Genomic DNA, 26,129 nt, shown 5'->3' with positions numbered 1-26,129 from the left:
TTTAAACATAGAATCAAAAGTCTCAGATTTTATTATGAAAAAAGATAATATTGTGTGATCTATGTTGCTTGTATGGATATTTTATTGAAAGTCTAAAAGGCCTAGGCAGCAAAGACCTGGGAAATTTTGCTTAGAACTTGGATCCTTGTAAATTCTTTGTGGAGAACTGCTGAAATGTGGGTGTGATGGAAATGAAGGACCGTAACACCAGTTGGTTACAAACTTGTAAAAGTCAAAACTGGTACATACAATATTTGGCCACTTAGTTTTCATTTGTGATGTTATGTAAATTGTAAATTAGCACTTTTGTCACCAGTGCACTTTGTTCTACTCTCCATTCTGCGTTAGTGAATGTACAGCAGACTTATTTTGCAGCAATCATCCATTCTGGAAGAGATGTTTGGAAGTTGCTTTCCACATTGATATAACACACTTTATTTTGAAGTCTCCTAAAATAATATTTCATGCAAACATGTCTGCTTGAACTTTAAACAGAGGAAATGAATTCAAAGAAAACATTACATCCTATTGGTATAGATGAGGAACTGGTCTGGGCGGCAGAAGGAGCTGCAACAGGCCCTTTAGGACGTGAACCAACAAGAAATTATAAAGTATTGAAGATGAGGGATTAGTTTTTTCAGGCTGAAATATAAGTAACTCGCCTCTGGCTAGTTGTGATTGAAATTTTCCAGCCCTGGTACACGCGGACAGGAGTAATATACACGCCAAATGTGATTGAATTCCCATCTTTTTGCCTGCTGTGTACTATACATAGAGGATTTGAAAGTGAGACCTATCTGATTCGTACAATATTGGATGTGAGTGAATTTGTCACCTTTTTATCTGGTCTATACTAATTATGCATGTACTTTTAGTAATAAGAAATAAATCAATTCATTGTTTTTGTGTTACAGAACATTTAAGTTGGCACAGAGACAAGCTTGTACATTGCAATTGTATACATGGGACTAATGTCTACACTTTATAGCTTATTAAAATTCATTTTAAAACAGTTCTGACAGATTGAAAACAATAGCTTTATTTATCTACTTTTCAGATTGCTGATTTTCTTCTGTGTAAAATGATTTGTAGAAATTTCAAGGATAATATTCCCATCTTCCTTGTGGTCCCTCTTTTTCTTCTCCCACAAAATATAAGAACAATATGAGAAAAGGTTCCTATCTTTTCTGGCTTACTTCATTGCCAATTCTTAACTGCCCAAGAGTGTTGTGAGTATCATACCTTATTCCCTTTAGCAAGGCCTTCACTTTCTCTGTGATGATGAGGAATGTGAAAGATAGCATTAATAAACCACAGCTTTAGGCCACCAGCCTCTGCATACGGAGGGAAAAAATATAGTATTTAATTACAACAGGAGTAAGGCCCTACCTAGACTCCAGAGTGTTCATTGACTCCACCCATCCTGAAACCACTATTAATTAGATATTTTCATTTAGCGGAAAAGAAACTTGAGCCATTTTAATGTAAATGGCCAATTACTAAGAGACCATTTTTTGGTCTTTTTTATTGGAAGATTTACTCAAGCAACCTTTGCCATGGATCCATTATTTCTTGCCAAGAATGTATTGGTATGCATAAATTAATAAGCAATGGCGATTAGTAATATACTGATTCTTGGTAGTGAAAGTTGCTTGATGGTGCATACACTGCACATGTCACCTGAGCAAGTGTTTTTCCCCCTTTTCCCTAGACAGGTGACAGTCTCATGTCGGTTTCTTTTTTTATTGAAGTGTTTGATTAGTAGAAACTGTAAATAACATTTACTGAAGTTAAGGGTGAAATTTCAGAATGAAAACTTCCAAGATTTCCTAAGAACATCACCTCCCTTATAAAGATTTAAATAATGCTGCATTTTAATTTGTACACACTCATAATGTAATCTGGACAGCGATCAAATTTTAACCATATGTTTTTGAGATACAAATATAGAATCGTATTGGTAATTAGTTATAGACCAATTTAAAAACTCTCGTTACAGCAACATCAGCTTACCCTGAAACAAGAAATGAAGATCTAATAATAGAAGAAAACTTTGAGGGCTCACAAACTGAAGATGTGAAGAAGCAGATGTGTCCATATGCTGCCTTAGGAGAATGTCGATATGGTGTTAACTGTGTGTACCTCCATGGAGATGTGTGCGATATGTGTGGTTTACAGGTTCTCCATCCAGTTGACGCCTCTCAGAGATCAGACCACATAAAGGTAAGTACTCAACTATAAGGAAGGGTATTACATTGTGCTTAAAAAATTTTGGTTGTTATGATGATGGTGAAACAGTATTACAAGAAATTTTGTCGACATGATCAATAGCAGCCTTAAGTTATTTTGGTTTAAATGGTAGTTTATAGGTAAAATGACTTCTATACAAGATGCCACCTTTTAAGTGTGCAATTTGCACTGCAGTCAGTATTTTCAATTCTGTTTATCCATGCTCAATATTCAATGATAACATGAGTCAATATTGTATTTGAATTTATTTGAATTTCCTTGACTTGATTTAATTGTTAAATAAATTTAAACTCCACATGTGGTACAGCACGTTTTGTGGTCAACTTGTCCAAGACTTAGTGTATAAATGACGTAATGGCATTATGTAACTATGATTACTTATCGTTCAGTTAATTCATAGTTTGCAGACAATATTTCTGTCAGTTTTTTTAGGTTTATTGTATAATTTTTCTATTTTAGTTATGATGTGTCATATGCAAGTCCTTTAAGTTATTCTGTTTTAATATATGGTTTACATTACTTCAGTTTGAACAATATTAACCTAGCAAATTTGAGATGTGGGCAAATTCAACTTGTCATAAATTGCTATGCTAGTAAGTTCTTTTGATCTGTGTATGTTCTTTATCATAGGCATGCATTGAGGCTCATGAAAAAGACATGGAGCTATCTTTTGCCATTCAGCGTAGTAAGGATATTATATGTGGCATCTGTATGGAAGTAATCTATGAAAAAACAAATGCGAGTGAGCGACGTTTTGGAATCCTGTCCAATTGCAGTCATACTTACTGCCTCAATTGCATTCGAAAGTGGAGGAGTGCCAAACAGTTTGAGAATAAGATTGTTAAGTAAGTGCTTTGACTCTAGATTTCTAGAAATTTAAGTTCATTTTGTCATGTTAACCTATATAACACATCTTTGTTCCTCTTTTTAAGGGTTTAGTTTATTAGAAACCTACTTTGCTTGACTAAGGTCATTTTTGAGCATGGAAGTCCAGCAAATCACCTTTTCCTTAAGCTCATGTTAAATGAAAACAGTTTGTCTCCCAGTACCAGGATAACAACGGTATCCCTTGCTATATTAGACATGACTGCCTAAGCTAATTTACAATAGTTACTGAAATGAGATTTGTTGCAATTCTTGTAAGTTTATATATCAGTGCAGATTATAGTTTATAATAGATACCTTATTTGATGCCAAGATTAGTGAAAGGCATCTGAAAATCTTTTGAACATGCATCTTTAGTTACAGAGGCCTTGAACCTATTTTCCACAGAGCCCAATAGTTTTAGTTTTTTTTTAAAGCTGTTAGTATTTTGTCTCTCCTCTCTCTCTCTCTCTCTCTCTCTCTCTCTCTCTCTCTCTCTCTCTCTCTCTCTCTCTCACAACCTCAACTATATGATTAGATATTCAGCACTTTGGTTGCCCCAACTTAATTTGGTATGTAGCTAAGAAATCAAAATCAGTTTCTTAAACTTTATTTTTTAGGTTAGAATATCGAGGTCTGATTTTTTGTTTTAACTACCAAACTCTCTCTTTAAAAGCACTGAGGGTGGCAAGGGCATAGAATGTATTCTGGGTGGTGGACTTCAATGTCCATAACCTTGAGTTGTTAAGTTGCACAACTACTACTTGAGTTGGCCAGGTTCTAAAGGACAGACTGTTAGACTAAGCCTGCAACAAGTGTTGAGGGAAACAACAAGGAAAACTTTATTTGACCTCATCTTCCCCAAACTATCTGTCACAAATGTGTCCTTTTATGATTCTATCAATAGGGGTTACCAGCGCAACATCCCTGTGGAAACAGAATCCCATTTTCACATTGATTATATCCTCCATGTAATATGGCACTACCACTATGTTAAATGGTATAGATTTCAAACAGATCTAGCATCTCTGCTCTGGGCATCTACAAGGTGCTGTGGTCAGCAAGCAGTCTGTAACCCTAATGGAGGAGCATATAGAGTCATAGAGCTGTACAGCACAGGAACAGACCCTTCAGTCCAACTCGTCCATGCCAATCAGATATTCCAACCCAATCTAGTCTCACCTGCCAGCACCTGGCCCATATCCCTCCAAACCCTTCCTATTCATATATCCATCCAGATGCCTTTTTAAATGTTGTAATTGTACCAACCTCCTCCACTTCCTCTGGCAGCCCATTCCACACAAGCACCACCCTCTGTGTGAAAAGGGTGCCCATTAGGTCTCTCTTATATTTTCCCCCCTCACCCTAAACCTATGCCCTGTAGTTCTGGACTCCCCCCACCGCAGGGAAAGGACCTTGTCTATTTATCCTATCCATGCTCCTCATGATTTTGTAAACCCCTATAAGATCACCCCTCAGCCTCTGATGTTCCAGGGAAAACAGCCCTAGCCTATTCATCCTTTCCCTGTAGCTCAAATCCTCCAATCCTGACAACATCCTTGTAAATCTTTTCTGAACCCTTTCAAGTTTCACAACATCTTTCCGATAGGAAGGAGACCAGAATTGCACGTAATATTCCAAAAGTGGCCTAACTAATGTCCTGTACAGCCACACCCTGACCTTGCAACTCCTGTACTGTATACTCTGACCAATAAAGGAAAGCATACCAAACGCTGCCTTCATTATGCTATCCACCTGCAACTCTACTTTCAAGGAGCTGTGAACTTGCACTCCAAGGTCTTTGTTTAGCAACACTCCCTTGAACCTTACTATTAAGTGTATAAGTCCTGCTAAGATTTGCTTTCCCAAAATGCAGCACTTCACATTTATCTAAATTAAACTCCATCTGCCACTTCTCAGCCCATTGGCCCATCTGTTCAAGATGCCGTTGTGATCCGAGATAACCTTCGCTGTCCACACACCTCCAATTTTATGATCCATTCTGTCATTGTTATCAAGCCAAGGAGTCAAAATTGATTCAGTGAATAGTGCAGGAGAGTAAGCACAAAGAGGACCAGGCAAACCTAAGAATGAACTGTCAACTTGGCAAAGCTACATCACAGACTGCTTACATGTCAACAGCAGAAGCAGCATACAGTAGAAAATGCTAAGGACTCCTGCAATTAATAGTTCAAATCTAGGTTGTGTAATCCTGCCACATCCAGTCGTGAATAGGGATGATCAATTTAACCACTAAAAGAGGTGGAGGTTTTACAGTATCCTCATCAAAGCCTGGCACATCGCTGCAAAAGATGAGGCTGAAATATCAGTACTTCTGTCTGTGGATGGTGTATATTGGTATCCTCTTGAGATCCCCAGCATCACAGATACCAGTCTTCAACCAATTGAATTCATTCCATGTGATATCAAAAAGTTGTTGAAGGGACTGAATACTATAAAGGCTATAGATCTTGATAAAATTTTCCACAATAGTACTGAAACTTTTGGTCCCGAACTTGCTACACCATTAGCCAAGCTGTATAAGTACAGCTACAACACTGCCATTTATGCACTAAATTGACCAGCTATGTCCTGTGTACAAAAAGCTTGATAAAACCAACTTAGACCATTTACAACCTTGCCATTCTACTCTAGGTGATGGAAAGGGTCATTGTTAGTGCTGCCAGATGGCACTTGCTCACAATAAACCTCAGTTTTGATTCTGCAGGGCCACTTAGCTGTTGATCTCACTTTTTTAAAAAAAGATTTAGGTTAATCCAGCCTAGTTTTCCAATTAACCTTGTTCAGAGATGATATTACATATCTCTGAGCAGGTGGATTTGAACCAAGTGCTCTTGGTCCAGAAGTAGAGGCACTACCACCATGCCACAAGAGGGTCCTGCTGATTGCAAAAGCAGTTTTGGTCTGAACAATCTTCAGCTACTTCATAACTACCTTGCTTCAGTTGTAAGGTCAGAAATAGGCTGTTAGTTAACAATTGAACAATATTCTTCATTAGCCACCAGCCAAGATAACGGAAACAATTTATGTGCATATGTGGTGCAACCTGGCCAAAATTCAGACTTATCCTGATACGTTGCATGTAACATTCATATCACCCAAAAGCCAATTACCATCTTCAAGAGATTCTAATCACTACCTGTTAATGTACAATGATGATATCTGTTCTAAAGTCTCCCACTATTAATATCCTCAGTTATCATTGACTAGAAATTTAACTGGACCAGCCATGTGAATTCTGTGGCAAGTCAGAGGCGAGGAATTCTGAGCTAACTAGCTCACTTTCTGTCGCCCAGTGCCTGTGCCAGTTACAAGGCATATGTCAGGAGTGTGAGGGGATACTCCACACTTGTCTGGTTGGGTGCATTTCAACAACATTCAAGAAACTTGACACTATGCATGACAAAGCACATTTGGTTGGTCTTCCGTCTACCACCTTCAAAATTCCCTCCCTTTACCACTATCTCACAGTAGCATCAGTGTGTACCATTCATAGGAGATGTGTGGGAAGTTCCCCTCCAAACTATCCCAACTTTGAACTATACCGTGAGTCCTTCACATTCACTGAGTTAAAATTCAGGAACCCCTTGGGGCCAAACAGCAGTGAGGATGTACTTTCCCTCCATTGACTGCAGTAATTGGGAAATCAGCTCCATACCACTGTCCCAAGGACAGTTAGAGATGAGTAATAAATGGTGGCCAGGTCAGCAAAAGCCCACATCTCTAGAACAAATATTTAAAGATATATAGTAATAGGCTTCAGACAATGGAAAGCTGTTGGACGTTTTTGGCGTGAGTACAATGGGGTGCTGCCTGACAAAGAGAAATATAGAGAATAAAACTTAGAACTTTATTTTGTTGGATGATATAGTAATGCATAAAACTAATTAAGAATGGGACACTATAGATGGAAGCAGACTGTTTCAGTTGCTAAAGATACATAAGGGCACCACCAAGTTTCCCTCCAATTCACTTGTCATCTTGACTTTGAAATATATCACCATTCCTTCAGTGTCTGGTCAAAACTCTGGCATTCCCTCCCTAATGGCATTGGGGATCTGTCGACAGTATGGACTGCAGTGGTTCGTGAAGGCAGGTTACCATCACATTAAGGGCAACTAAGGATGGGCGATAAATGTTGGCTTAGCCATTGCTGCTCATGGTGGCTTAGTGGTTAGCACTGCTACCTCACAGTGCCAGGGACCTGGGTTCGAATCCAGCATCAGGCAACTGTCTGTGTGGCGTTTGCTCTTTCTCCCTGTGTCTGCGTGGTTTCCTCTGGATGCTCCAGTTTCCTCCCACAATCCAAAGATGTGCAAGTTAGGTGAATTAGCCTTGATAAATTGTCTATTGTGTTCAAGGATGTGTAGGTTAGGTGCATTGGTCAGGGGTAAATATAGGTTAGTAGGGTAGGGTAATGGGTATAGGTGGATTAATCTTTTTAGAGGGTTGGTGTGAACTTGTTGGGCCGAAGGGTCTGATTCCACACTGTAGGGATTCTATGATTGCCGCAACAATTAACACATCGCCCAGCCTTTTAGCATCTCTTGCATTATGTGCCATATTTTATCTGCTCACTCTCTATCTGTATACCTTTGCAGACACTTGGTTCTCTTCACAACCTACTTTTTACCTATATGTTTTGTCCATTCATCCAAATCATTGACATAAACAGTTGAAGCCCCAGCACTGATCCCTGTGGCACTCCACTCATTACATCTAGCCATTCTGATGACTTTGTACTAATTGTACTTTAATTTAATTTTACAGATCCTGTCCTGAGTGTCGAATTACATCAAATTTTGTCATTCCAAGTGAATACTGGGTAGAAGACAAGGAAGAAAAACAAAAACTTATCAAGAAATACAAAGAGGCAATGAGGTAATGTTATTCACCTCTCTAGACTCTACTAACATCTTGCCTCTTCAGTTTATATATTTTCAACATTATGACATTTTTGGGCAAATTTATAATCTATCTTTACTTCCTCAAAATGGCATTTTGGAGAGAATAAAAACTCACAGCATTGATACTGAAGAAAAACCAGTCCTTATGGAGTTGCAGTTTGAGGGAATTGTGCAATTTTGTAGTTTCTTTTGCTGAAAATTTTAAAGCTAATATTGACATGCTTAGCACCCTGGCAGGAATTTCCTCAGTCTGATTTTTCATTTCATCAGCAAGATTGCTTATGGTACCTTAAACGAAAACCTTCTAAGCATCAGATCAGTACATGCAAGCATATAAGAACCAATTGTAAAGTAAGTGGAAATCAGCCAAAGCAATTAGTACCTGAGAAAAGCATGGAGTAATATTTTGCTTAAGTCACAGTTTATTGTATTGATCTGAAAATTATATTTTGAAGCCATCAAAAACTCATGCTTTTAGCAAAGCACATATAAGAGCACAATTGTGGAAACTTTACCCATTTTAACGCAGCAAACTTCGTGCAACGCATTGGGATGATGTTTAAAAATATTAAGAGCCAAGTGAAAGAAGCCTTAGTAGGGAGAACAAAAGGAAATTCACTATAATGCACTTCAAATGGTAACTTTCAGTCATGCTGTGCTTAAATTTTCAGTGTAAATTTACAATAATTCAGAGTTAATGAAAATGCAGAAAACTTGAAATCCTACTTCATTTACCGTTGGGGTACAGCTGAGTTAGAGACACATGGTTGACATTGGATATAGTTTGTGAGATTGATGCAGTTCGTTGACCACCATGAAGCAGTGGTGTGAATTTCTTTTGTAGAAAATTCAGTGCATTTTCTTCGTGTTGTAAATTAGTGTCTGGGACACTGTAAAAAGTCTGTAATTTCAGAGAAAACATTCTTCAAATATTCTCTCTTTCTCCTAACAAAGTAAATCAAGTAAAATCATAGAAAAGTTATCTATTTTGCAATATTCATTTTGAGCAGTTTAGTTTTTTGTCACATTTTCCAAGCTTCTATCTGTTGTATTAGACCATTCTATTCATTAGTTAATCTCAAATCATGTTACATTCTCGACCAGTATAGGCACACACCTATGATTAATATTGCAGTATACTTTTGCCTCTGGATGTACATTAAGGAAGTTCTTCCTGTGCTGTCCATACATTTTAAATTAATTAATTGGTTGAAGATCAACATTGATCTGATTTGGGAGCGTGTTATTACTTGGCACTAAACTAAAGGGGAGAGTGGAGCATAGTCAGAAATAACTGACAAATACACATTTAAACATTAATCACAAAGAATTCTATGGATTCTGGAAACTGAAGTAAGAATGGGAATTGCTTGGAATAGTTGGTCAGGCAGTATTATGGTGAGAGAGAAACAGACTTTTAAGTTTAAGGTCAGTCAACTTGAAATGTTAACTCTTCCTCTTTCCACAGATCTACTATTTCCTGTCTTTCTTGCACATTTAAATATGTTATGTTATGTTATAAATGCTCTTGTTAATAGTTTTCATTATTTGATAATATCTTATATGCAGCAACAAGGCATGTCGATACTTTGATCAGGGGCGTGGCACTTGTCCCTTCGGGAGTAACTGTTTCTACAAACACGCGTACCCTGATGGTCGTCTGGAAGAACCACAACCACCAAGGAAACCAGTTGCATCAATGGGGAGATATCGGGTAGGTACATTACCATATATGAAGTAAGGTTTTATGAAGAATGTTACATTTATGCTAATTTCATTTAAAAGCTGTATTGAATGAGTTAGATTCCCTACAGTGTGGAAACAGGTCATCGGCCCAACAAATCCACACCGACCCTCTGAAGAGTAACCCACCCAGACCCATTTCCCTCTGGCTAATGCACCAAATACTATGGGGAGTTATGGTGTAATATGATGGAATATAATGAAACAATAATTTTATAACAGAAAAGTTCAGTTCTGATGAAAGGTTATGACCTGAAACATTAGCTGTGCTCACACCCCAGAGATTCTACCTGACCTGCTGAGTGATTTTAGCATTTTCTGTTTTCATTTCAAATTTCTAGCATCTGCAATATTTTGGTTTTATAACTTTTTACATGCTGGTCTTGATGAGGATACATTTCATGTTTTGCATTGTTGTGTTCTAATTAAATGATTTGGGATCAAATTAAGAATGAGTGGAGATTTCCTAATGTCTTCTCCTGCAGGTGCATTTTGATACTTCTATATTCCCTCCCTCAGACCATTGTGGGTCAACTTACAGCATGTGGACTGCAGAGGTTCAAGAAGCAGCTCATCATCATCTCGAGCAACTAGGCATAGGCAATAAATATTAGTCTGGCCAGTGATGCCCACATCGCATGAGTGAATAAAAAAAATTAATTGTTTAGGATTAGTATGTTAGTTTAGTAGAAGTATTGGAAAAAGGGTATACAGCTTGTGGACTTTAGTAAAATTTTAATGGAATAATGTCTAGTCAACTTGCTGGAGTTTTTGAAGAGGTGACAGAGAGTTGATGAGGGTTACACGGAAATGGTAAGAAATTAACTGTCTCTACTTCTGCACTGGCTGTCTGAGTGCTGTTGGACCATGTGGCTAAATACGGAATATACTTGCAAATCAGTTGATCCAGTTTATACCTGAGGCACTTCATTTTTTATGCCACTGTTTTGTCAGTACAACCTGAAGACAAAATTGAAATTGCTTCTTTCTATTGACTCTTCCTGGTGCAATTATCATGTAATCTCTTGTCCTCAAACATGCACGTATTACAAATAAAGATTTCACTTAACTTTGCCTATCCTTGCTAGAAAATAGTGTAGAAAGCTAGTGAAATGCTGGCCTTCTTATCAAAAGGGCTGGTGTATAAGGCTGCAAATGTTACGCTACTCTTGTACAAAACTCTAGTGAGACCCTATTTAGAGTACTGACAGTAGATTTGGACACCAGACCTCGGGAAGAATGTTTTGGCCTTAGATCGAGTTCAACGCAGATTCACGAGGATGATACTCAGATTTGAGGGATTATGATGAGTGATTAGACAAATTATACCTTTGTTATCTAGAATTTAGAAGATTAAGAGGTGATCCAGTCAAGGATTCAAAATGTTACAGGGAAAGACTGGGTGGGTAAAGATAACCTATTTCCACTAGTTGAAGATTCTGGAACCAGGGGATATAATCTAAGAATTAGGGCCAGTCCATTCAGGGGAGATACTAGAAAGCACTTCTAAATACAAACAGTTTGGAACGCTATTCCTCAAATGGCAGTCGATGCTAATTCAATTGTTAAGATTCATCCATCTCAGATTTAAATTTTATTAAGCAGGGGTATCAAGGGATATGAACCCAAGGCAGGCACATGGAGTTCGGCACAGATCAACCATAATCTTACAGAATGATGGAGCAGGCTCAAGGGGCTGATTGTCTATTCTTGTTACTGTGTGGTAATATCTGTCTATTTAGGCTGAAAATACTGATCCTCAATAAATCTGCGTGCATTTCTTTTTTGTTATATTCTTGGGATGTAGATGTTGATTGCTGGCCCTGTATTTATTGCCCAATAGCTAGTTGTTCTTGAAGGTGGTGTTGAATTGCCTTCCTGACTCCAGTCCATTGAGTGTAAGTGCACCCACCAATATTTTTAGGAAGGGAATTCCAAGATTTTCAACCATGCCATTGAGGGAACAATAGCATATTTCTAAGACAGGATGGCATATGGCTGATGATGCTCCTGTGCATGTATTGTCATTATCCTCTTAGCTGGTGGAGATTGCTGTATTCAAAGATGCTGTCAAAGTATCCATGGTAAATTGCTACAGTACATCTTACAGGTGCTACACAGTTGTCACTCTGTATTGCTAGTGGAGGGAGTCAGTTTTTAAAATGGTGGGTGTCGTGCCAATAAAGTGGGCTGCCTTTTCCTGGACAGAGCTGCACTCATTGAGGCAAGTGGAGCATATTCCAACACATCCTGATTATCTCTTATAGATGGTGAACATGCACTGAGGCAAAAGGTGAGTTGCCCACCACAAAACCCCTTGTCTGGTGTTCCTTAATTTTTTTCTCAACTGTGACTGAATTTTGAGGAATGAAAATTGTCACTATGTGAAAACTGAAAGGTCGAGTGTTAGCAGAGAAGACCTATAGGCGAGAGAGTACTATAAGAATGTGGAGAAGTAGGTGGAACTCTTGGCTGCCATTGCTGCCTGCAAGCTTGCGACCCCACCTGGGGTCGCAACTTCCACTATGGGAAGCTCTGTTGCGACTGCTGACCCATTCTTGTAGTCATGGTATTTATATGGCCAGTTCAGTTTGTTGCCACTGGTAATGCCAGCCAGTTGGGGAATACAGCAATTGTCTCGAATGTTCGGGATTCTCTAGTCCAAGGTACAGACAGGTCTTTCTGATGCCAGCAGCGAAAAATCAGAATGGTGTTGCTTCCCTGGTGCCAGGATCAAGGATATCTCCGAGAGGGTGCAGAATGTTCTCAAGGAGAAGAGGTGCCAGCAGGAGGTCATTGTACACATTAGAACCAATGACATAGGAAGGGAAAAGGTTGGGATTCTGAAGGGAGATTACAGAGAGTTAGGCAGGAATTTAAAAAGGAGGTCCTTGAGAGTAGTAAGACCTGGAATACTCCTGGTGCTATGAGTTACTGAGGGCAGGAATAGGAGGATAGAGCAGATGAATGCATGGCTGAGGAGCTGGTATACGGAAGAAGGATTCACGTTTTTGGATCTTTGGAACCTGATTTGGGGTAGAAATGACCTGTATGAGAAAGATAGATTGCACCTAAATTGGAAGAGAACTAATATACTGACAGGGAGATTTGCTAGAGCTGCTCGGGACGTTTTAAACTAGTAAGATGAAGGGGTGGGACCCAGGGAGATAGTGAGGAAAGATTTCAATCCGAGACTGGTACAGTTGAGAACAAAGGCAAGTCAAACCGTCAGGGCAGGCAGGGACAAAGCAGAGAACAAGGTAGGACTGATTTAATTAAACTATTTATTTCAATGTAAGAGGCCTAACAGGGAAGGCAGATGAACTCAGGGCATGGTTAAGAACATGGGACTTGGGAAATCGTAGCAATTACAGAAACATGGCTCAGGGATGGGCAGGACTGGCAGCTTAATGTTCCAGGATACAAATGCCACAGGAAGGACAGAAAGGGAGGAAAGAGACGAGGGGCAGTGGCGTTTTTGATAAGGGATAGCCTTACAGCTGTACTGAGGGAGGTTATTCCTAGAAATACATCCAGGGAAGTTATTTCGGTGGAACTGAAAAATAAAAAGGAATGGTCACCTTATTGGGATTGTAGTATAGAACCCCTAATAGTCAGAGGATAATTGAGAAACTAATTCGTAGGGAAATCTGTTATCTGTAAGAATAATAGCGTGGTTATGGTAGGGGATTTTAACTTTCCAAACATAGACTGGAACTGCCATAGTGTTAAGGGTTTAGATGGAGAGGAATTTAAGTATGTACAGGAACATTTTCTGATTCAGTATGTGGATGTACCTACTAGAGAGAGTGCAAAACTTGACCTACTGTTGGGAAATAAGGCAGGGCAGGTGACTGAGGTGTCACTTTGGGGCCAGTGACCATAATTCTATTAGTTTTAAAATAGTGATGGAAAAGGATAGACCAGATCTAAAAGTTGAAGTTCTAAATTGGAGGAAGGCCAATTTTGACAGTATTAGGCAAGAACTTTTAAACATTGATTGGTCGCAGATGTTCGCAGGTAAAGGGACGGCTGGAAAATGGGAAGCCTTCAGAAATGAGATAACAAGAATCCAGAGAAAGTATATTCCTGTCCGGGTGAAAGGGCAGGCTGGTAGGTATAGGGAATGCTGGATGACTAAAGAAATTGAGGGTTTTGGTTAAGGAAAAGAAGGAAGCATATGTCAGATGTAGATAGGATAGATCAAGTGAATCCTTAGAGGATAAAGGCAGTAGAAGTATACTTAAGAGGGAAATCAGGAGGGCAAAAAGGGAACATGAGATAGCTTTGGTAATTAGAGTTAAGGAGAATCCAGAGGGTTTTTACAAATATATTAAGGACAAAAGGGTAATTAGGTTGGGAATAGGGCCCTTCAAAGATCAGCAAGGCAGCCTTTGTGTCGAGCTGTAGGAGATGGGGGAGACACTATGTGGGTATTTTGCAGCAGGATTTAGTGTGTAAAAGGATATGGAAGATATAGACTGCTGGTGACATCTTGCAAAATGTCCATATTACAGAGGAGGAAGTGCTGGATGTCTTGAAACACGTAAAGGTGGATAAATCCCCAAGCCCTGATCAGATCTACCCTAGAACTCTGTGGGAAGCTAGGGAAGTAATTGTTGAGCTTCTTATTGAGTTATTTGTATCATTGATAATCACAGGCGAGGTGCCGGAAGACTGGAGGTTTGCTAACTTGGTGCTGCTGTTTAAAGAATGTGGTAAGGACAAGTCAGGGAACTATAGACCAGTGAGCCTGACATTGGTGGTGGGCAAGTTGGAGGGAATCCTGAGGGACAGGATGTTAAGTGATAGTAAGATTCTCTCTTTATGAAGATGATCATTGTCCTGCACTTGTGTGATGTATGTATTACTTGTCACTGGACCACATTCCAGCTTGGGTTGATCACTTATTAGAGTGGAAACAGGCCCTTCAGCCCAACACCGACCCTCCAAAGAGTAACCCACCCAGACCCATTACCCTATCCCACATACACCCCTGATGAATGCACCTAATGCAATGGGACAATTCAGCATAGCCAATTCACTTGGCCTGCACGTCTCTGGGTTGTGAGAGGAAACTGGAGCACCTGGAGGAAACCCACGCAGGCACTGGGTAGAGTGTGCAAACTCCACACAGACAGTCGCCCAAGATGGGAACTGAACCCAGGCCCTGGCACTGTGAGGCAGCGGTGCTAACAACTGAGCCACTGTGCCACCCCTAATCAGCCTAAGTTGGAATGTTTTCCAGAATTTGCTACAAATGGACATAAACTGTTTTAATATCTGAGCAGTTATTGTGTAATTGTCAGCAAATATCCAGACTTCAAGCGTGAGAAGAAAGGGAATTGTGCCTAAAATAGTGAAGTTACCATCGTCTTACCAGATCATAGTGATGCTCTCTCATTAGAAAGGGATGACTGGTGATGGTTTAACCTGAAGGTCACAATGCCTTGAGTAGGGAATGAGGTTGAGAAGGAAAATCCTTCATTGTAATCTCAGGTAGTCCAGGAATTGAATCCATGCTCTTGGCATCACTTTGCAACACATACCAGCTGTCCAGCAGTAGACTTTTTTAAAAGCTAACCATTTTATTTGAAGGCCAGTTCAATACTGCTGATATTTTAAAACAATGTTTTAATTTGTTTAATTACATATGTTTTATCACAGAACCAACGGAGGACGCATTTTTGGAATTTCATTGAAGAGAGAGAAAATACTGATTCCTATGAAAATGATGAAATGGTCACCTTTGAACTTGGCGAAGTGTTACTTATGCTTTTGGCAGATGGCCACGACGATGACTTTTCAGATACTGATGATGAGTGGGACTTGTTTCATGATGAAATGGATGTTGATTATTATGAGTTTGACCTATAGCACTCATTGTGGATTTTGGACTGTTGTTCATTGTTTTTTAGACAATAGCTTTTCCTGTGTTGTGGCAGTGCCATATATCTTGGGCAGGCCAGGCATTCAGGGTGCAGTTTCACTTTGGACATTTGTGCAGAGTTCTTGTCGATAGTGCAAAATATAAGTTAAACTAATTTGCTTTACCCAAGATGATAACTTGGAAGGTAAATATAGCAAGTGGTTCCATGTGGATAAGAGTTGAGTTTAGGTACTTGACCTGAATATAGGTGTCTGTCCTTGGTTATCAAATCAATATGACCACTTGTGTGCATGAAACCAACAAGGGCACCTTGACTCATTTTACAGGTTGTGTTATTGTATACAATGTCCTCCCCACATAATTACATTTATTTTAAAGAGGGCATCATGCAGTCAATGACCTTTTACAAGTCAAAGTGCAAAATAATTATGATTAACATCTGTGGTTTTTTCCCGTCTTTATATTTTTTTAATTTTATATAGTATGCTGATAGAGCTTAGGAGAACCTGACTTAGTGACTGAGTCCTGCTTATGAGGGAGCTGAATTATCCATATGCTGTTAAAATGACCAGACCACTTTATTTTGTTTCAGGAATTATTTCTTACCTCATATTGTTCGACTCAGTAACTCCCTCTCACTGATTCTCTTCAATAATATTAATACTCCGTTTATCCAAAAAATATTTTTAAAATAAACTCACATCAAAAATAAAAGACTGTTAATCAGAATTATTTTCAGTTCAAGTTTGAAAAAGGATCCTACTGTTAAGATTCCCTCTTTAAATACCCTGTTTGAGAGAAGTTGTTTGCTATGGTCATGTGAAGTGATGACATTTCTAAAAGCAAAAAAAAACATGGATATAGCACTATCAGATTCCACAAGAAATGTGAGGTTAACTGTTCCGTATATTATAGGTGTTTTTTTATTTATTAACTATTGGCTGTTCTGACTGACATTTCTCAGTTAGTTAGCTTATTTAAATCTTTCATCTAATCTAGATAAAATAATGACACAAAATTATGGGAATTACCAAAGTCTTGTTATTTATCCCTTTTTCATATAAATCTCATTTTATATCTTGTGACAAGTTTATCTGACTGATTTCAGTTCAGATTTCATTTGGATTCTTAACATTAAGAAATAGGTGTTCTTGTGATACTGGCTCAATCTGATGTTTGGGAATATTCAGGGTAAATCTTTTGTAAAGTAGTAAATTCATCAGTTGCAGGTTATAAGTGTGTAAATTTATGATTTAGGCAGATTAACTGCCATCATTTTCTTCTTTACAAATGCCCACCTATTAGTTCAATATACTGAGTCATAATGAATGATGTTCAATTGAGCATACATATTTCTACAACCTACTATTATAAGAATTTAAACTCCACATGCTTGGTCACTGGCTTCGTGGGTATCTGCGCATTTTGAACTCTGCAGACTGAAAACTGGGATACCTGTTCCTATTCTCCTTTACGGGATATTAGGATTCAATTAAGTTTTAGTGGAAGCATGGGAACCTGAGTATTTGTGGTGTTTCTTGGATACGTGACAATGCATATTGGCCCTGTTTTCCTATTTGTGGAACTGCACGTAACTGCACATGAGGTCTGAATTTGTTGAAGAGGTTTGCTGTTGAGAGCCTAATCATTTTGGCAATGCAAATGGGAGGAAATGTAGATTCTCAATGCTGTTTGAGAGCAGTTGCATATTTTGGGAAATGTAGCTGGAACAATTACTCTTTAAACTGTCATATTACAAGTACAAAACAGCATTTTTCTAAATAAATACCTTTTTGCTCTAAACCATGTTGTAAATGTCCTATGTGTATCTTGGATTAAAAAACTAAGATGGTCAAATACTTAATGAAGGTGATGTATAATGAATATTGTATGTGGAATGATGAGTATACTATCTTAATGAATTGGCCGGAAAATTTGTAATTAAAATTACTGGAGTAATAGTCAAGTAAGCAGTTTACGGATGCACCTTTTATGTCTAATTACCTAGCATTCAAAATTCAACACTCGTCACAAAAAATTGTTGGCTGTTTAGTATGCTGTTTGTGATATACAATATTGTGTAGCAGCAATGTGTGCTTATTTTGAGTTGTATAAATTTAGAATCTTGTATATTTTTAAATGCTAAGCTTGCACTTATGAATAGGGTTAAGTGTTAGAACTGCAGATACTGTAAATCAGAAACCAAAATGAAATTGCTGGAAAAACACAGTAGGTCTGGCAGCATCTGTGGAGAGAAATCAGTTAACATTTTTCCAGTCAAGTGGTCCTTCCTCAGAAGCACGTGTGTATAAATGTCAGAATACCTCTTTTACCTGGAGACCATAGATCTAAATCTTAACTGGGCCTGAGCTGAAATCATGGAAGTTTTCACCATCTGACAATTGGAACGGTCCTATATGGAGTGCATTCCAAAGGTGCATTATGTGCACAGGTTTAATTGAATATGTTCCACTATTTAGTATTGCTGAAATCTAATGTCTTTTTGATATTTAATGAGGACCATTATAACGAATTGTTAATTCAAGGAGAGGAAGTACAAGCATTGGCTCGCTCAAAGCAATGCTAGACTGAGGTGTGTCTTGCATTCCACAGTCCATATGTTGGGTTTGTTCAGAATATAATGCAAATCCAAAATGGGACTTGATTTTTCTAGAATCAGTTAATACCTTTGACCTGGGATTTCCTCCAAATGTGCTCACTGCTACCATGTATAATACATAATGACAAATGTCCAAGGAAGGTTGATAACCCATGGGATGCAAACTAGGTAAGTTTGTGCATGTATTTATAATAATTGCGTCAGTACCTTCTTAAGGTATAGTTCACTAGGAAGTCTCTTCAGTGAGAAGACTGAAGAATTATTTAACAAACTCCTACAAATTCAAATTTCCAGATTGAAACTCTGCTCCTTGATATGTTACCTTGAAGGAGGGGACACAATTATGTTTTCCATCTCCCCAAATCAAAGAAAACCTGTAGAACTGTTCTGATGAGCAGAGAATTTCTTCACAGTCACTTACAGAACCGTTCACAATTTTGAAAATCTGTCAGGCTTTTTTAATCTCTCCAGCTAATAGAGTGCTTGGCTGTTGGCAGTGTTTCCTGATAACTGCATTACTCAATTCTGATCTGTGTAAATCTTCTCAGCACTTTGTAATATCCTTTTTGTAGTTTTCACACTGTATTTCAATTGTGGTGTTAACAAGGTTTTATATAATTTATAGAATTTCTCCCTGCTTTTGAGTTCTCCTTCTAAAGAAATACGCTCCAAAAATGAAGTGGGGTCCTTATTCCCCCGACCAAAAAGAAGTGCATTGTATGAATTTAATTTGGTGTATATTTGACCAGTCTGGAAAGAAATATACTTGTCCGTTCTGACTCGAATCATCCCATTCTTCTTGAGTTCTTACTTTCATTAGGACCAATATTTAGTATAGCCTAGTCACATTACAACATTCCTGACACAGCAGTGCGTTCAGCAATTTCAAATCATTACCTCTGCACCGTTTGTTGTTTCTTTGCTCTTCATAATGATACTGCATTTTCCCATTTGCATCACCTATAAATGCAATGTTGTTTCTTGTCTCATTATTGACTCTCTGCCTCATACCATTTTCTCTTAATATTTTTCCTGGCTTCCATCATATTAGTCATTCCTTCCCTCTCTTTCTGCCCCTCTTCTTTTAAACCTGTTATAATTTTGAATGTCTGTATCAAGATGTAAGGGGTATGGACAAAGTAGATAGGGAGCCACTTTCATTTTGTAGAAAAATTGAAAGCCAGAGGTCACCAATTTAAGGTGGTAGGCCAAAGATGCTGGGGTGATATGAGGAAAGACTTAAGCAGAGAGTGGTTGGGATATGAATGCACTGCCTGAATGTGTGGTCAAGGCAAATTCATTCATGGCTCTCGTAAAAGAACTGGTTTATTATCTGCAGAGGAAACATATCTGGGGATATTTAGGGGAAAGCAAGGGAGGCACTGGGTCAATTGGTCTTGCTGTAGCACCTATGATATGATCTCTCCTTTATTTCTATTTATTCACTTCTTCCCTCCATCCATCTGTGCAGATGATGTTAAATGGATCCAAGTCAAATGCTGAAGAATAAATCTAGATACAATCTATTTCTTGATTGTACATTTGTTGCCATGGGAGTGGCTGTCGTCTTAACCCATTACACATTGTATATATTCCTTTTGGTGATAAAGAACACATTTCATTTCTTTTCCTCAGTGAAAAGTATGTAGACATCCAATCCTGTTATGACACCATGGCAATGCATACCAATTAGAATGACTAGCCTGATTTGCATTTAATCATTTATCTGAGGTCGTTAACTGTTCCTACTACATATGTATGTTAACCATAGTTCATTCAATCAGAATGCTCTTTTCATGCTGTATAAGTTGTTTTTTTCTAAAGTTGGTTTGCTTGTGTTTCAGTCCTGAGTGCAAGACGCTGGGTGCTTCAACTTCACATCTTTTAGCTGAGTTTAAGCTTTAAGAACTACCAAGGTTCCTTCACAGATTGCAGCATTCCAAATTTCTGCTTCCCAGCTACTAGCTAAACCAATAACCCAACAGTCACTTATTAGTCCTCTGTAAAACAATTAAACAAATGAATTAATTAACTAAACTCTTCCTGGACGTCCAGGAATCCTAGCCACTCTCTTCTACATCAAAGACATCTCTGAAATGACTGCCAGACTACTCATCTCTTGGCATCAGGGTAGCCCACTAACAGACTAAAACAGCAGCTAATGAACTTGAAAGACCCTATAAAGACGAGCAAAACTAAGTCATTTACAAATTACCTTGCAAGAATTGTAACAAACACTATATTGGGCAAACAGGCAGAAAACTAGCCACCAGGATACATGTACATCAAGCCATAAAAGGACATGACCCACTCTCACTAGTATCTTTACATACAGATGAGGAAGGACACCTCTTCGAGTGGGACAACACATCCATCCTAGGACAAGCCAAACAGAGACACATGTGAGAATTACTAGAAGTATGGCACTCCAACTATCAACAAACACATTGATTTGGATCCCATTTACCACCCTTTGGGGGAAAGAGAACAGGCAATGACATCACCAACCCAAGGAAACCTAAACACTCAAACAAAAACAGGCCATACAACCAATGCTTTACCAGAAGCTCACTGATGATGTTACCTAGTATGGTGATGAAATGTCTGAAAATGGACCTTCCAGCTCAGTGAGCAAACTTACATCCAGAACCTCATCCTGAGCTACAAATCTTCTCAAAACTCGCAAACATACTAGTAGAAGAGCAGACAGCTGGCCCAAGAAGCCACCTCAGCTATTCACTGCCTGGACCTGTTAATGGCCAGGCTCTGGCCTATCTACCTATCCTACACCACATTAGCCAAAGATAAGAAATAGAGGACTAAAGTGTAAACAAAGCCTGCTCTACAACTAATGAAAGAGGGGGATGCACCTCTCAATCTATTTAAACCTGGAATGCTGATTCCTCAAGACCACAGAAAATACAGGCAACTAGAAAGTTTGTGAGCCATCATTATCATTTATTACATAGGACATGGCATACAAAAGGGTTGTTTTTGTTTGGACTGGAGGCCTATGACCAGCAGTGTTCCATGGGATCACTGAGTCCACTTTTGTCCGAAATTTATATAAATCATGTAGATGAGAATATAGAAAGCATGGTTAGTAAGTTTGCGGATGACACCAAGATTGGTGGTAGAGTGGACGGTGAAAAAGTTATCTAAGATTACAATGAGATCTTGATCAATTAGATCAATGGGCTGAAGTGTAACAGATGGAGTTTAATTTGGATAATGCAAGATATTACATTTTGGTAACAAGCAAAGACAAAACTTATACAACTAAAAATAGGGCTTTGGGTAGTGTAGTAGAACAGAGACAGTTATAGAACAAGAAAGGTTATTAAGCTGGAGAGGTTCAGAAGAGATTTACCAGGATGTTGTGAGAATGGAGGGTTTGAGTTGTAATGGTCGGCTGGGCCTTTTTACTGAAGCATAGGAGGTTGAGAAGTGACCTTATCAAGGGTTATAAAATAATGAGAGAGAGAGAAAGGTGAATGGCAGGTAGGAGACTTCAAGACTAGGAGGCATATATTTAACGTGAGAGGAGAAAGATTTTTAAAAAAGACACGTGGGGTAATTTTCTCACACAGTGGTTTGTGTGTGGAATAAACCTCCAGAGCAACTGGGTGCAGTTTTAAAAGACATTTAAATAAGTACATGAGTAAGAAATGTTTTGATGCATATGATGGAGCACTTTAGTTTGGGATTATGGTCAGCATGGACTGGTTGGACAGAAGGATCTGTTTCTGTGCTCAATGACTCTAGGTGTATGTTTTTGAAAATTGGAGTTACCTTGCCCTTATCTCCTCTTTATTTTATAGATATTTTGAGCTTATATTTTTGCTGTCCAAATGATTAACTAGTTGAAATATTAAACATTCAATTCAAAGGGTTTTGTGAGCATTCGAGTGAATGTCATCTGCTTCATGAGATTTTATGTATTGACATCATCTCTTGGCAAAGAACTGAATGGTTCTGTTTGGCACATTGAATGAATTTGTACAGATTTTTCTGATCCCCGAAGATTGGCATTAAGTTCGTTTTCTAACTCAAATTCATTATTTAGATTTAATACAAAACCGTTGTAATGGAGCCTCTCAGCATCAGGAGTCAATGGTGAGGGAGGCAGTTCAAAGGGTGGGCCTAGACCTTCAGCATATTTATGATGTTGCAGCAAGGCTCTAAGCGAGGCAATTACAGAAGTCAAACTGATCCTCTGGAGGAAAGAATCTTTTTGGAGGGAAAAGGTTGCAAGGGGAATTGGATCACCTAAAAGATTTCTTAGATTGTATATAAACAATGGGTTTATTTGCATATAACGCTCATTTAATCTTCATTTCCCTTCATATTTATAATGAACTGATGTCAGTGGAGTAAAGAATCCCTGCTTCATGAGCTTTGGGCTATTCCTATGTTCAAATCTCATATCACATTTGTGGTATAGTTAGCTGGATTTTACAGCACAGACATCAATTCATAAAAGGTGCCTGGCAGAGAAGGAGTAGATGGTGGAGAATTGAAATTGGTAATGTCTGCAAAGGAGGCTAAAGCTAGTTTGATTTCATTTGTGGTTGGGGCATCGGTGGAGGAAGTTGAAACTTTAGGCTAATCCCAAGGTAGCAGCACCCCCTCCCTTGCTGCTACAGAGGAAGGAAGTGGTGGTACTCTTGGTAGAATAGTCTACTTGCCTATGAATAGGAAGCTGCATAGATTTGGGGAAGATTGAAAACACCTGATGATTTAGTGACTGAAGACTGGATTGAGCAGGCAAAGCACATAATGGCATTCAAGGGCCTCACCAGAGTTAGCAGATAGCATTCATGATGGAACATCTTTGAAAGATGGATCTTTGAGATTTCAGGATAGCAGTAGCCTGACATGACTGTAGTTGACGTTTTATGAGTACAAACAGGCTGAAAGGGAGTTTGAACATTAATCACAGAATCCCCACGGTCTGGAAACAGACCCTTCAGCCCAACAAGTCCACATCGAACCTCCAAAGAGTTACCCACCTAGACCCATTCCCCTACCCTATCCTACTATCCCCACCCATAGTCGCCCAAGGCTGGAATTGAACCCAGGTCCCTGGCAACGGTGCTAACCACTGAGCCACCATGCTGTCCCATAATCACAATTTCGTGATCACTATTTCTGGAGCAAGTTATTTGATCAGTCATTGTCCTGAATTTCACTTTAAAACTCTAATACAATGAGGGGTACATCGGGTTCCAAGAAATCAATTGTGTTAGGGGATTCTCTAGTTCGAGGTACAGACAGATGTTTCTGTGGCCAGCAGCAAAAAAGCAGAATGGTCTGTTGCTTCCCTAGTGCCAGGATCAAGGATATCTCAGAGAGGGTGCAGAATGTTCTCATGGGGGAGAGGGGCCAGCAAGAGGTCATTGTCTACATTGGAACCAACAACATAGGAAGGAAAAAGTTTGAGATTCTGAAGGGAGATTACAGAGAGTTAGGCAGGGATTTAAAAAGGTTCTTGAGAGTAGCAATATCTGGATTACACCTGGTGCTACGAGCTAGTGAGGGCAGGAATTACAAGATAGACCAGATGAATGCATGGCTGAGCAACTGGTGTATGGGGGAAAGAATCACATTTTTGGGTCATTGGAATCTCTTTTGGGGTAGAAGTGACCTGTACAAGAAGGACAGATTGGACCTAAATTGGAAAGGGATTAATATACTGGCAGGGAGATTTGCTAGAACTGCTTGGGAGGACTTAAAGTAGTAAGGTGGGGGGGGTAGGACCCAGAGAGATAGTGAAGAAGTTGAGAACAGAAGCAAGTCAAACAGTCAGGGCAGGCAGGGATAAGGTAGCACTAATAAATTAAACTGCATTTATTTCAATGCAAGGGGCCTAACAGGGAAGGCAGATGAACTCCGGGCATGATTAAGAACATGGGACTGGGATATCATAGCAATTACAGAAACATGGCTCAGGGATGGGCAGGACTGGCAGCTTAATGTTCCAGGATACAAATGCTACAGGAAGGATTGAAAGGGAGGCAAGAGAGGCATTTTTGATAAGGCATAGCATTACAGCTTTACTGAGTGGGGATATTCCTGGAAATACATCCAGGGAAGTTATTTGGTTGGAACTGAGAAAAAGAAAGGGATGATCACCTTATTAGGATTGTATTATAGACCCCCTAATAGTCAGAGGGAAATTGAGAAATTTGAAAGGAGATTTCGGCTATCTGTAAGAATAATAGGGTGGTTATGGTAGGGGATTTTAACTTTCCAAACATGGACTGCCATAGTGTTAAGGGTTTAGATGGAGAGGAATTTAAGTGCGTACAAGAAAATGTTCTGATTCAGTATGTGGATGTACCAACTAGAGAAGGTGCAAAACTTGACCTACTCTCGGGGAAATAAGAAGGGACAGTGACTAAGGTGTCAGTGTGGGAGCACTTTGAGGCCAGCGACCAGAATTCTATTAGATTTAAAATAGTGATGGAAAAACATAGACCAGATCTAAAAGTTGAAGTTCTAAATTGGAGAATGGCCAATTTTGACGGTATTAGACAAGAACTTTCAAAAGCAGATTGGGGCAAATGTTCGCAAGTAAAGGGACTGCTGGAAAATGTGAAGCCTTCAGAAATGAGATAACAACAATCCAGAGAAAGTATATTCCTGTTAGGGTGAAAGGAAAGATTGGTATGCTGGGTGACTAAAGAAATTGGGAGTTTGGTTAAGAAAAAGAAGAAAGCATATGTCAGGTAGATAGATCGAGTGAATCCTTAGAAGAGTATAAAGGATGTAGGAGTATACTTAAGAGTGAAATCAGGAGGGCAAAAATGGGACATGAGATAGCTTTGGCAAATAGAATTAAGGAGAATCCAAAGAGTATTTACAAATACATTAAGGACAAAAGGGTAACTAGGGAGAGAATAGGGCCCCTCAAAGATCAGTAAGGTGGCCTTTGTGTGGAGCCGCAGAAAATGAGGGAGATACTAAACAAGTATTTTGCATCAGTATTTACTGTGGAAAAGGACATGGAAGATATTGAATGTAGGGAAATAGATGATGACATCTTGCAAAATGTCCATCTTACAGAGGAGGAAGTGCTGGATGTCTTGAAACAGTCAAGGGTGGATAAATTCCCCCCTCCCCAGGACCTGATCAGGTGTACCCTAGAACTCTGTGGGAAGCTAGGGAATTGATTGCTGAGGTATTTGTATCATTGATAGTCACAGGTGAGGTGCCGGAAGACTGGAGGTTAGCTAACATGGCATCACACTTTAAGAAGGGTGGTAAGGACAAGCCAGGGAACTATAGACCAGTGAGCCTGATGCCGGTGGTGGGAATCCTGAGGGACAGGATGTACATGTATTTGGAAAGGCAAGGACTGATTAGAGATAGACAACATGGCTTTGTGCATGGGAAATCATGTCTCACACATTTGATTGAGTTATTTGCAGAAGTAACAAAGGGGATTGATGAGGGCAGAACGGGGTGGATGTGATCTATATGGACTTCAGTAAGGCAGTGGACAAGGTTCCCCATGGGAGACAGATTAGCAAGGTTAGATCTCATGAAATACAGGGGGAGCTAGCTATTTGGATACAGAACTGGCTCAAACGTAAAAGACAGAGGGTGGTGGTGGAGGGTTGTTTTTCAGATGGAGACCTGTGACCAGTGGAGTGCCACAATGATCGATGCTGGGTCCACTACTTTTCTTCATTTATATAAATGATTTGGAAGTGAGCATAAGAGGTATAGTTAGTAAGTTTGCAGATTACACCAAAATTGGAGGTATAGTGGACAGCGAAGAAGGTTACCTCAGATTACAACAGGATCTTGATCAGATGAGCCATTGGGC

At 39.1% G+C, this 26,129-nt stretch overlaps 1 protein-coding gene across 2 annotated transcripts in view; it reads left to right on the top strand.

Annotated features, from left to right (window-relative positions):
• Nucleotides 1-17,478, top strand: part of mkrn1 (makorin, ring finger protein, 1) — a 60,157-nt gene extending 42,679 nt beyond the window's left edge. For both annotated transcript variants that reach the window (XM_072552237.1, XM_072552236.1), the window contains 5 exons: nt 2,000-2,223; nt 2,881-3,095; nt 7,906-8,016; nt 9,612-9,756; nt 15,453-17,478. In XM_072552237.1, coding sequence (XP_072408338.1) covers nt 2,000-2,223; nt 2,881-3,095; nt 7,906-8,016; nt 9,612-9,756; nt 15,453-15,662 — 905 coding nt within the window. In that variant the 3' untranslated portion in view covers nt 15,663-17,478. The remainder of the gene's footprint in view (nt 1-1,999; nt 2,224-2,880; nt 3,096-7,905; nt 8,017-9,611; nt 9,757-15,452) is intronic.
• The last annotated feature ends 8,651 nt before the right edge of the window (nt 17,479-26,129 follow it).

The sequence above is a fragment of the Chiloscyllium punctatum genome, chromosome 32, assembly GCF_047496795.1.
Source record: "Chiloscyllium punctatum isolate Juve2018m chromosome 32, sChiPun1.3, whole genome shotgun sequence".
Lineage (NCBI taxonomy): Eukaryota > Metazoa > Chordata > Chondrichthyes > Orectolobiformes > Hemiscylliidae > Chiloscyllium > Chiloscyllium punctatum.
The sequence above is the reverse complement of the archived record's forward strand: the minus strand, read 5'-3'. Positions and strand labels throughout refer to the sequence as shown.